At 30.3% G+C, this 13,669-nt stretch overlaps 1 protein-coding gene across 1 annotated transcript in view; it reads left to right on the top strand.

The window, feature by feature from the left end:
- Window positions 1-13,145, top strand: part of nell2a (neural EGFL like 2a) — a 115,066-nt gene extending 101,921 nt beyond the window's left edge. The window contains exons 16-20 of the mRNA XM_058766330.1: window positions 4,697-4,837; window positions 6,090-6,283; window positions 8,962-9,138; window positions 11,553-11,777; window positions 12,678-13,145. Of these exons, the coding sequence (XP_058622313.1) occupies window positions 4,697-4,837; window positions 6,090-6,283; window positions 8,962-9,138; window positions 11,553-11,777; window positions 12,678-12,719 (779 nt within the window). The 3' untranslated portion in view covers window positions 12,720-13,145. The remainder of the gene's footprint in view (window positions 1-4,696; window positions 4,838-6,089; window positions 6,284-8,961; window positions 9,139-11,552; window positions 11,778-12,677) is intronic.
- Window positions 13,146-13,669: the final 524 nt, after the last annotated feature.

The raw sequence follows: 13,669 nt of genomic DNA, 5'->3' as shown, positions 1-13,669 counted from the left end.
ATTCGCAAACGGATCTGGCTAATTCCGATACACGCAATGACTATCCATTATGACATGTATTATAAATATGTACATTTTTATATTTATGTAGCCTACACAATAATATTCTTTTACACTGTAATCCTTTAATTTTTAATAATTTGGCATGTTTGTGTGCTGCTGCGCGTCCCTGTGTGTAATAAGCAAAGTGAACGCGCATTGTGGACCTGCCTACTAACGCGCTCTTTAAATAACAAAAAAATATTGCGCCATTGACTTTAGACCAGGTTTGAGTTGGTCTATGGCGCAGTCTATTTTCAATTCCTCAAAATAGCAACGCACCAACGATGCACCTGAACACACCTCGTTTTCAGACCAGCACGCCCATGGACGCAAATGCATTTGCTATTTAAGTAGGCATAAGCCTTGCGCCGCATTGCGCCGGGTGTATGAAAGGGCCTTAAATCTCGCAATTCTGACTTTTTTCACTAAATTCTGAACTTTTTCTCACAATTTTTTTATCTCGTATTTCTGATTTCTTTCTCCTAAATCTGTTTATATCTTGCAATTCTGAGTTTATTTCTTGCAATTCTGACTATTTTCCTCGCAATTCTGTTTACATCTTGCAATTATGAATTTATATTTTGGAATTCCATTTTCTCTCATTTTATCTCACAATGCATTTATATTGCGCAATTTCAACTTTTTTTCTCATAATTCTGAAAAAAAATCTGAACTAGGAGATAAAAATTTGCAATTAACTTTTAAATTTTTTTGTCCCATGGCGGAAACAAGCTTCCATATGCACAAATTTTAATCATTTTCATGAGGTCGTTAACAGTAAATGCTTTAAATGAAATCATTACAAACAGTGTGTTATCTAGCGAGTATATTTAGCATCCTGACATAAATAGCACAAAAAACACAAGCATCCCACACTGATTCAGCGTTTCAACTCCAGCTTTCTTTCTTTCTTTCTTCTCTCCAGCAGTGAGCGGCCAGACGGCTTTTCAATTTCAAAGCCAGTCTGTTCTGCCAACTGCAAACTCTTCTGCTACAAAGAACAAGAGCGATTTCAGCATTCTGCAGCAAACAGACGCGGCTGTAAAAAAAAAAATCTGCTCATCTATTTTCTGCTCATCTCCGGTGGTGAGAGAGCAGCAGAATAGAGGAGTGTGGCGTGGCTTTACAACGAGGGGAAGCTGCGGACAAAAGTTTGAGCTGATGGCCAAAACTTTCCAGTTAGAGTCAGACTCGCATTCATGTTCCTGAAAGTTCAGGTTGTAGGAGATAGGACACAATCAAATGTCAAACCTTTAAGATGATGAATATGAGCAGGTTCAGCTGGTTGTCTGCAGCAGCTCTCAGATATGAGACTTCATTAAGGAAACTTCAGTAATGAATACAGGGAGGAATTGATATACTTCATATACTTGTAATCTGAATACCTGAAAACGCTTCCTGAAAATCTAAGAAAAAATGTGAAAAAAAAAATAAAAATCATCACCTCATGTGCACATTTCTAATTACAGTTATATTAAATATTGTATTAATACATAATGTTAAATAATAAATTAATCAAGTGTTTACTATATCATTATATATATTTTTGTTTTCATTACCTCATAATTTTTGCTTTATACATGCAAATATATTTATACTTGAATAACATTTTAATATATAACATCATTATACATAATATAATATTAATAATAAATAGTATTATATTATAAAGTGGTTTATTAAAATATTATTTATATAACTATTCTTTATTAAAACATTTGTTGAAGTATTTCATATAATAAATATATATATTTTTTTTCATAGATTTTTATATTATATCATTATACATAATATAATATTAATAATAAATAGTATTGCATTATAAAATAGTTTTTAAAATATTATTTATATAACTATTCTTTATTAAAACATTTGTTAAAGTATTTCATATATTAAGTATATATTATATTCTTCATAGATTTTCTTAATGTTCACTTGTGCAAATGTATTATTAAATTTATGAATATTAAATTTTTACTATAAACAATACTATGTTAATATATACAAATATGACATATAATGTTAAATAAATAATATTGTATTTTTAAAAATGTTTATTAAAATGTAATTTATATGTCATAATGCATATATTTATATCGCATATAATAAAATTATATATGCATGCATTTAAGAAGCTATTATCACCTACATCTGTCATTAGTCCATGACTGTCATTGATTTGACTATATTAAATGCACAAATTGATAATGACTTTAAACTATTCTACAAGACTAGTTTCCCAATTCAGTGAAAAACCAACCGGAATTTTTTTCATTCATTGTTTAACAAGTTTCCTGTTTCCATCTCTGATATTAATCAAAGTCACCAAACACAAGAAGCACTATTGGTTTGATCTGCTCTCTGAAAACTCCCAGAAACCTCCTCCTGACGGTCACCTGACCGCAGCGAGGTCGCGCTGTGATTGGCCGCCGATGAAGAGGGATTTTCATAACGATCTGACATCAGCTTTAATCAGAGCAGAGGCTCGTCTCTCCTGTGAGTGTTTAATCGTTGAGAAAATCTCTCTCCACCAGCGTCTGAGTAATAATGGCTTTAATGTCGCCCGCCGTCTAATTTAATATCATTCCACTCATTATGTCTGAATTGCAAAAGCCATTTGTCTGAAGAATGCTGTTTGGACCAAACACAGTCAGTGTGTGAATGAAAACACGTCCAGATCATATTTCACCTCACAATCATAAAAAACAAAAGAAGAATGATTCTGCATAAAAGAAATGAAAAGTCTATTTTTAGGAGTATTATTGTTTTTTTCCTGCATTCTCCACCAAAACTGTCATTATTGTGTCTGGGAGGATGTTTTGCTTCTGAATTATTTTGTAATTTTCATTATTCTCACTGATAATTCTCATTAGATTCTCATTACAGTAATACAATAATTTCTTAAAATATTACAGTAAAAATCACTGTCATTTTTTTTTAGGAAAATGAGCATGAAAGCAATACAACAAATGCTACCATGATGCATAAATTATCTAGATTTAAAAATATACATATAAAATATAAATAATTTATATAATTATAATAAATTTATATAATTGTCATAAATCATATAATTGTTTAAAATGATTAAAAATAGAAAATTAAGTATTAAAAATTGGTAACTTTACAATAAGGTGTCATTTGTTAACATTAGTTAATGTATTAACTAACATGAACAAACAATGAACACTGCATTTATTACACTATTTATTAATCTTTGTTAATGTTAATTAATGAAAATACAGTTGTTCATTGTTTATTCATGTTAGTTCACAGTGCATTAACTAATGTTAACAAACACAACTTGTGATTTTAATAATGCATTAGTAAATGCTGAAATTAACATTAACTAAGATTAATAAATGTTGTAGAAGTATTGTTCATTCTTAGTTCATGTTTACTAATGTTGTTAATTAATGTTAACTAATGAACCTTATTGTAAAGTGTTACCAAAAATCATAAAATTATATAAAAACCTATTAAGAAAATATATGAAAGAAAAAAATAAACATTTTTAATCAAATTTAAATAAAATGTATTTTTCATTACGTCAATTTTCACTTGACATATGCAAATTTATAACTATTAAAAATAATATTTCATGAATATATAATATTATATATCATATAAAATAAAAAAAACATATTATAAATAATATTATTATAAAATTGTTTATTACAATATTATTCATTATTAATGCAACTGTTAAAACGTTTATTTATCTCATTTTTAGGGTGAAATATGACCCAGATATTTCATCTTTCTCTGATGGGGTCTGTTAGTTGAACAAATCCTGTTATGTGAGAGGCACAAAGAATTGTTTATCATTGAACATCAATCATGTCCCATCATGACGAGCTCTTCTGTCATCATAACACCCAGAAACATCAACATAATCTGAGATATTGAGATCACAGGAAACGAACATGAAATATGAAGCGCTTGTGATGCAAACTAAACATCCAGATACAAAATGAGAATATACAACCTGAATTCAGTGCTGTACCTGATAGTGAAGATTCCTGAAAAACAAAAACAGACCCAAATAAGTCACTAGTTCTCATCCAACAAGGGAATAAAGCTGTAAGACTTAGTGAGAAATGTTTGAGATCACATTGGCACTTAATTCAAGTGAATGGGTGCCGTCAGAATGAGAGTCCGAACAGCTGATAAAAACATCACAATAATCCACACCACTCCAGTCCATCAGTTAACATCTTGAGACAAATCCAGCATTAAGGCGTTTTTAACTCAAATATGAGTCCATAATTCATAATAACGCTTCCCCCAGTGAAAAAAAGTGGTCTGATCTGAATCAGGTGAGAAATCTGCACAGATCAAAACAGTCCAGAACAGCTCTAAACAAATATGTGGCTGGATTTTGATGTGAGAGACAACAGGAGATGCACTTTTTCACTTGAAGAAGTGTTATTATGGATTATGAGCTTGTATTTTAGTTAAAAAAGTGTTTAAAAATGGGTGTGGATTATTGTGATGTTTTTATCAGCTCTTGGTCTGAATCTCAGTGTAATGCTGCTGCTGCCTTCATCATGTCAAGAACAGGTTGCCTTACGACGCCTTAAAATGCTGTTCATGTAGTCAGCGAAGGGTTTGGAGCAGAGATAATGAACCGTGTGTGTGTGTGTGTGTTCAGATATCGATGAGTGCTCTGAGGGATTGGTTCAGTGTGACACACATGCCACCTGTGTGAACTTACCTGGCTGGTATCACTGCGAGTGTCGCGACGGTTACCATGACAACGAGGTGTTCACCGCCAACGGAGAATCTTGTAAAGGTACAACTGTCCAAACACACACACACACACACACACACACACACGTTATTAAAGTTTACTAAACTTGAAATAAACATTAACTGAAATAAAATAAAAACTAATAAATAACTAACTAAAACTAATAAATAGAAAAAAACATTATATGCATATACATATGAAAAAACCTGACAAATATTTTTTATATAAAAATAACTAAAAAATGACAAAAAAAAAATATACTAACAATTTTAACTAAAATTGATGTGAATACAGAATAAAAATTAAATATAATTCAAAATATCAACTAAAATTAATAGTATATCAATGACATCAGGGTTATTATCGTTAACTAAAAGTCTCAGTTTCATTTAGTTTAGTTTAAAATACTAAAATACTTCAAACTAAATAAACTGAAAATAAGAAACAAAAATGAATAAAAACTACATAGAAAAAATAAAAATACAAAAACTCACAACAAAACTATGAAAATTTTATAAAAAATAAAGTGAAAACCGAAATATATAGAATAAAACCTAATTCAAAATATTAACAAAAACTATAATAGTATATCAATAATATATCACCAGGGTTATTATCATTAACTAAAACTAAAAGCACACTAAAAATAGATAGATAGATAGATAGATAGATAGATAGATAGATAGATAGATAGATAGATAGATAGATAGATAGATAGATAGATAGATAGATAGATAGATAGATAGATAGATAGATAGATAGATAAATAGATACAGGACATATTTAAAAAAAAAAAGAAAAAGAAAAAAGAAAGACAGACAAATACAAAAGTACAACACAATTACTAAAAATTTAAATGAAAAGAGAAAATATATTTTAAAAAATTGATTCAAAATATTAACAAATCTATAATAGTATATCAATGAAATATCACCAGGGTTATTTTCATTAACCAAAACAAAAACAAACAAACAAACCAAAAATATTACTTGAAATAAATGACACACTAACTGAAATAAAATTGTATTATTTTATTATTTTATTTCAGCTTGTTGCCATGGCAGCATTTCTCATATTTGATTACTTTACGATCAAGTACTAAAATAAACTAAAACTGAAATAAAAATAAAAATAATAATAATAAAACTATATAGACATATACAAATAAATAAATGCATACAAGAAAAAACTAAACAAACTGACTAAAACTTTATCCAAAATTAAAATGAAAACAGAAAATATAAAACTAAAAATATGAAGTAAAACTATGGTATGGGTTTATTTGCTCCTGCAGACATCGACGAGTGCAGAACGGGCCGCAGCACCTGCGCTAACGACACCGTCTGCTTCAATCTGGACGGAGGCTACGACTGCCGCTGCCCTCACGGACACAACTGCACCGGAGACTGCGTCCACTACGCCAAGGTCAAGCACAACGGGCAGATCTGGGTGCTGGACAGTGACAGATGCTCCGTGTGCTCCTGTCAGGTCAGTGAGAGTGATGCATCGTGGGAATCTGCTCTGACCATAAATCACCAGCCTCTCATCCTGAGATATGAAGGACAGGTCAAGGAGGTCACATGATCAAAAACATTAAAGATGTGTATCAACAGCATCTCCATTAAAACACAAAAACATGCCACACAAAAAATAGTAGGATTAATTAAACAAATATTACAATGAAATATAAAAGTAAATATTTTATTTTTTTATATAATACATAACATATTTGGTTGAATAATTTCATTAAAAAATAACAAAATGTGTAGTTACAGTGAGACTAATACTCATATTAATAAAAATTTGTATTAGTTTTTATTTGTATATTTTCCATTTTAATTTTAATTTAAAGTTTAAGTAATTTTGTTTAGTATTTTTTTATTAATATTTTTCATCTGGCTGTACAGATTTATACATTTTTATTTCAGTTTTTGTTTTTAGTACACACTAAATGAAATGAAGTGTTTTTCTTTCTTATTTTATTTTATTTTATTTTATTTTATTTTATTTTATTTTATTTTATTTTATTTTATTTTATTTTATTTTATTTTATTTTATTTTATTTTATTTTATTTTATTTTATTTTATTTTATTTTATTTTATTAAGTAATAAATAAAATATTTAAGTATTTAAGTAATACAGTTGTATATGGTTGTAGTTTTACTTTTAGTTTACTAAAATAAAACTATAACATTTTATTGTAAAATACAAATATTACAAAAATACAATATTGTATTTACTATTACAATTAAAAATGTTAATATCATTAAGAATCTGTTGTAATTCTTAATAAAAAATGTTTAAAATAACATTCTAAACAATATAACATTTTAGCAAAAATATAATATTATAAAAGTGCAATAATATTGTGCTTAGGAACATATTTTAAATATTGTATTAATATTAAATTCAAATTCTTGATATGATAATAGAAGTATATTCCTTATAGATATGTTTATTAAAAATGTGTTATAATTCTTTCAAAATACTGTTCAAATAAACAAAACATTTGAAAACATAAAACAGTAATATTGTATTTAATATTATATTTTATTAGTATTAAATGAAATTACCTGCTAATTTTCACATGGCACAAGTAAGAATAAAATTGAATAAAAGATCAGTGACAAATAACAAGTTCATGTACTAAAGTTCAAGTATTTCCAATCACACTAAATCTTGTATATATGTGAAGATATGAAGTGAAATGTGATTGTTTTGTGCTTTGCTCCGAGTCTTCGCATGCAGCGCTGAAGGAAGGAGTCACTTTTCCATTAAAGCCATTGACCTCCATCAATTTGGCTGGTCACGCTCGCTAATTAAATCTTTAATTGAAATGTTTTCTTGCATCTGGAGGAGGCGACGAGCATGATGGCTTTTCAGATATTAAATAATCAATCTACCAATTAAGGCGCTCACGGTGAAGGACAGAGCGAGCGAATCAGCCCTAATCAGCCGATAGCGCTTAATTGATGTGGAAGAGGAAGAGCTGTCAATCAAAATTAGACACGCGTCACGGGTCACGAGTTTCGCCGCTCGCTTTGGCTGCTGGAAATAAAGGACAAAAACAACTTCAAGTCATACGATGCTCAAGAAAAAATCTTAATTTTCAGCTACAAACTTTCCATAACAAACTCTTTTAGCAAGAAACACAAGTTTTCTTGATTATATTTATATTTATATTTAGCATTTGTGGCATAATATCAATTTATACACATGAATTAAAAAAATGAACATCAACTTATTAAAGAAACAAAAGAAAAAAAAATGGATTAAAGGCAGTACAAAAAATATTAAAATGATGAGTTTAAAACTAATTAAATACATGCATTAAAAAACATTCAATTATATATATACATTAAATATCCGTAAAAAATAAAAAGGATTTAAAAACATATAGAAATCATTTTTCAAAATTCTTTCACTTTTCTGGTAAATTTTACTTTAAACATTAAATATACATTTACAAAATGTTAACATATAAAAATAATAATATTTTATAATATTATTTATAATAATAACAGTATAAAAACAAATCATATAGAAATAATTAAAAATGTATTACTTTTAAATTTCTCAGTTATTTTTACTTCATATATATATAATAATTATTATTTCATAATATTTTGTAATATTTATTAATGTTATAAAAATATATAAAATTATAAAATAATATAATATTATAACGTAATATCATATAATACATGAAAAATTATAAAAACAAATTATATAGAAATCATTTTAAAAATGATTTTTAGTTACATTTTTACTTCATGCATGCAAGGACACAAGCATTTTTATTTTTTTACATAAAAGTAAAAAAAAAAATCTGACACCTGTGAAAAATAACAAGACAGAAAAGTATTTCCAATAAACCGTGGTAAAACCACTGTATTGCACGACCTACTGTCTTATTTCTTGAACAAATGTTCAAATGCATGTTAAACATATTTATTTAACCATCAGTTTACTAAAAAACAAAAGAAACTAGTTTTTGTGTATTTGTCAATTTTAATTAGTTTTTTAAAATTATTTATTTCTGTACAGTTTTATAATTTTTTTATTTCAGTTGTAGTTTTAGTTATTTTAGTGCATGAAGTTAATAAGATTAATTTGCATCTGTCCTCCAGTAGTTTAGTGTGTGTTTCACCTGTGTGTCCTGCAGTCGGGCCGCGTCCTGTGCAGACGGATGGTGTGCGACTGCGACAATCCCACGCTGGATCTGTTCTGCTGTCCGGAGTGTGACCCGCGCCTCACGTCCCAGTGTCTGCATCAGAGCGGCCTGCTGACCTACTCCAGCGGAGACACCTGGATCGACAGCTGCCAGCGCTGCCAGTGTCTGGTGAGAGCACACACACACAACACATGCACAGAGAGAGAGAGAGAGAGAGAGAAACAGCACACACAAGACATACACAACACACACACCCACAGAGAGAGAGAAACAACACACACACACACACACACACACACTGAATTCACATAATGCATCGAATTGAAATGATGACAACTGAAATGATATTTTCTTGTTAAAGGGGTCATTGTATGCACATTTTCCACAAGTTGATATAATTCTTTAGGGTCTTAATGAAAAGTCAATAACATACTGTGGTTAAAATTTCTCAATGGTTGTGTAAAACAACACCCTTTTTACCCTGTCAAAAACAGGTCTGTTCACAGCGACCCGTTTCGGTGCATGTCACTTTAAATGCTAATGAGCTCTGCTGACTCCGCCTCTTTCTTCTGTGTGGTGACGGCTGTTCTCTGAGAGACGGTAAACTTTAGCTGCATTCATCGTGAAACTGGCTAACTAGCACATTATTAGGAAAGGTGATTTGCAAAGATTCATAAAAGAACCTTATACTCACTTCTTCTGGAGGTGAAGCTGGATCACGAATGATTCGCGCGAACATAGATGCATTTATGTAGATCGGGGGCGCATTCCCTTTAAAAACAAAGCTAATCCTCTGCGTCTGATGTTCTCAGATGTCGGGAGTAAATGACGACTGCTATGTTCATTATTACATCCAACAACAAAACACCTCAATCTCTTAATCAGAGCCATTCTTGTCTACATCTGCTCCGGCGGTGAAACAATGGAGGACTGATGACAGCTCACTCAGGGCGGAGTCTGTAATAAAACACCAGTGTCAATCAACAATCGTGGGAGGGGCCTGGGTCTGTGACATCACACAGACAAGAATCTGAGAACGGCTTGATTTGAGAAAGGGGTTATTATTTATAGGGATTTAAAAAACACTGGGTGGATTTTTATCATTGTAGGGTCTATGTGTACACACACTGCCAACACACATTAATGTTCAAACAACATGTAAAAGTGAATTTTGCATCCGATGACCCCTTTAAACTCCGTCCAGTAATCATTATTTACAACTTCAGAAATCATTTTTGAGGACTAACTCCACCAATAACTGTATACAGTTAAAATCTTTTGTTGTAAAAATGCATTTTTCATTTGACCCCCTCGTATCTTTCCTAACATATTTAACCATCGCAAACTCAATAATAATCAAAGAGCAGTAAATAAGCTCAGCTTGATGGCTGGATCTCAGCGGGTCTCTCTGGAAACAGCTCTCGCCTCCTCCAGCCATATGCTCATCAAACGCTCGTGTCAGATCTGCATTCATCAGGGATGTTTGTGAAGAAGCACCTTGTTGTGACCCCGTCCTGCTCGCCTCTTTTCCCACAATTCACCTCTACAGCAGCGCCATTCTTCAGACGAGTGACTGGATGCTGTACGGCTTCAGCCTTGATCAAACGCAGTGGCGCTCCTCACTTCTCATTAACATTAGAGAGAAACAGCAGCCACATTTACAACAGAAACAAATGCAAATGCTGAATGCAATTACATAACAATTATAACATCATCTTCATCATTATTAAATGCATCATTAAAATGTAAAATATATTTCGATATATTTAAATAGTAGTAATAATTTTAAAATACATCATTATTTAAATCTCCTGAAATAAAAATATGATCTTAAAATAAAGTTTAAACTTGTTGTTTTAATTGCAGTATATATATATATATATATATAAATTGTATAATAAATAAATATAATTACAATTGTGATTTGCAGGCCTGGAAATGTCACAGAAATTATTAAAATCTTAAAATGTTGAAGGCAATAATAATAATAATAGTATATATTTTTAAATATACTTTTTAAAAATACATTTAAAAATCAATTTAAATGCATCAACTTATAGAATTGAACATGTGATTTTAAAATAATGATTCAATTTGTTGATTTAACAGTTTGCTAATGTTGATATTGGGAAATTATAAAATAATAATAATAATAATAATAATAATAATACTTTTTTAGCGACAAATAATTTATAATTTTGATTTCAAGGCCTAGAAAAATTACAGAAATTATTAAAATAAAATAAAAATTATTTTAATAAAATAAAGATGCTGAAAATACAGCTGTGCATCACAGCAGTCAATTACAGTTTAACAGATATTCACATAGAAAACAGCTATGTTAGATTATAATAATATTTTACTATTTTTACAGTATTTTTGATCAAGTAAATGCAGCCTTGCTGAGCAGAAGTGACAAAAACATTAACAAATCTTACCGACCCCAAACTTCTGATGGCTAGTGTTTCTGTGCGGGTTTATGAAGTGCTGTGGGGTTTGAACCTACAACCCTTCAGTTAGCAGCTCAGATCTTTGTGCATTAAGCTGCAGTGATGTGTTTTCTGGTTTGGTCCGGTCTTCAGCAGGGTGAGGTGGACTGCTGGCCTCTGTCCTGCCCGCCGGCGGACTGTGACTTCACGCTGGTGCCCGAGGGCGAGTGCTGCCCGCGCTGCATCTCGGACCCGTGCCAGGCTCACGCCGTCCGCAACGACATCACCAAGACCTGCGAGGACGAGCACGGCATCACGCGCTTCAGCGGCTCGTCCTGGGTCAAACACGGCACCGACTGCACACTGTGCCAGTGCAAGGTGATCACAACACACACATCATCAAATACACAAACAGACAAACAAAAAACAGGAAAACATACATGACATGCAGACAAAGAACAACAATGAACAAACAAACGGGTAAGCAAAGACATGATTCAATTGGTTGATTTATTTGTTTGTTTATTTTTTAGGCAAATGTTCATATTGCGAAATTACTTATTTACATGTATTTATAAAATAATTTGTGCACAAAATGATAATAATAACAATAAATAATAATACCTTTTAATTTTATTTTAAATACATAATTAGCATACATTTATTTCTATATATAATTGTAATTTCCGAACCTTGAAAAATCATTGAAATTATTAAAATCTTATAAATGCCAATGCTGAATTCAGTAAAAAATAAAATAAAATAAAAATAATAATAATAATACCTTTTAAAAAATATATATAAAAAAAAACATAATTATTTGCATTTTATTTATATCCATTATTTTAATTAGATGAGATCATTAGATTAGTCTAATTCATTGTGGTGATCAAATGCAATGCAATGCTATAAAATGCAATGGAGTAAAAGAAAAAAAAATGTAATGCAAAGCAATAAAATAAAATGCAGTAAAATCAAAATGCAATTCGAGTGCAATAATAAAAAAAAAACAATGCAATGCAATGCATTTTAAAATAAAATCCAGTGCAATAAATTAAAATACAATGCAGTGCAATCAAATTAAAAATGCAATAAAATAAAATAAATGAAATGCAACAAAATAAAATGCAATATTATAAAATGCTAATTTATTCAGTCAGTATTTACACAAATCACTGTTTGTCAAATACACAAACAGTGATTTATTATGGTATATATATTCTTATAATTGTATTTTCAGTGTGTGATGTATTTTTTCTCTCTCTGTCTCTTCTCCAGAACGGACACATCTGTTGCTCAGTGGATCCCATGTGTCTTTAGTCGCTGCGCTCGACGCTAACAGCACCTGTACAGTCTCACGCGACCGTCCCTCCACAACCTTCCCAAATAATGCCAAATATGAATCGTGTATAATATCAGACAGACGCCAGCGTACATGAGGCACAAACGAGGACTATAAACCCATCGAAACACGACCACGCACACGCCGGCATGACCACACTGGATGTTTAAAGAAGAAAACATTCGTTCATTTTTATCTCTTCGACGATCACAGGATGTAGAAATTTTAGCTAGTAAGTAAATCTTATCGTATTTCTCTTTTGCCTGGTTATGGAAGTATTTTGTTGGTGTTTTCACCACACTTTTTTCGATTAGCTTTTTGTGTCTGTTTTTCCGTCTAGATTTTAAATTATTATATGGCTTGTTCTTGTCTGATGGTGAATAAAATATCTCCATTTCCATTTATGGATGTGTTGACCTTTCATTTTCCCCAGCGGCGTGTTACGTTTCCTCAATATGCCAATTTATTTGTTTGAGCTTGTTTTTGTCTACTTGTGTGATCCTCTAATTGACTATAAACAAACAGATAGACTGAACCAGATTTCTTCTCCGAATGGGATTTGTTCTGTTTATTAAGACAAGTCTGATTCTTTGCGGCATTCAAATAAAATAAAAATGCAATGCAACACAAAGCAATAAAATTAAATACTAAATTTTTTTTTTTTTTTTTTAAATATACCTTTATATTAATGTTATTATTTAAATGTATATCATTTATAATTTATTCAGTTTAATTATAATTTATTCAGTCTGATTCATTGTGGCATTCAAATGTAGTAAAATTTATAGCAGTGCAATACAAAGAAATAAGATATATAAAACTAAAATAATATAAAAAATATAAATAATCATAATATATTTATAGTATTGTTAGTTTTTCAATGTATATTTAATTTATTAAGTGCAATTTATTCAGTTTAATTATAATT

The sequence above is a fragment of the Onychostoma macrolepis genome, chromosome 25 (assembly GCF_012432095.1).
Source record: "Onychostoma macrolepis isolate SWU-2019 chromosome 25, ASM1243209v1, whole genome shotgun sequence".
NCBI lineage: Eukaryota > Metazoa > Chordata > Actinopteri > Cypriniformes > Cyprinidae > Onychostoma > Onychostoma macrolepis.
The sequence above is the reverse complement of the archived record's forward strand: the minus strand, read 5'-3'. Positions and strand labels throughout refer to the sequence as shown.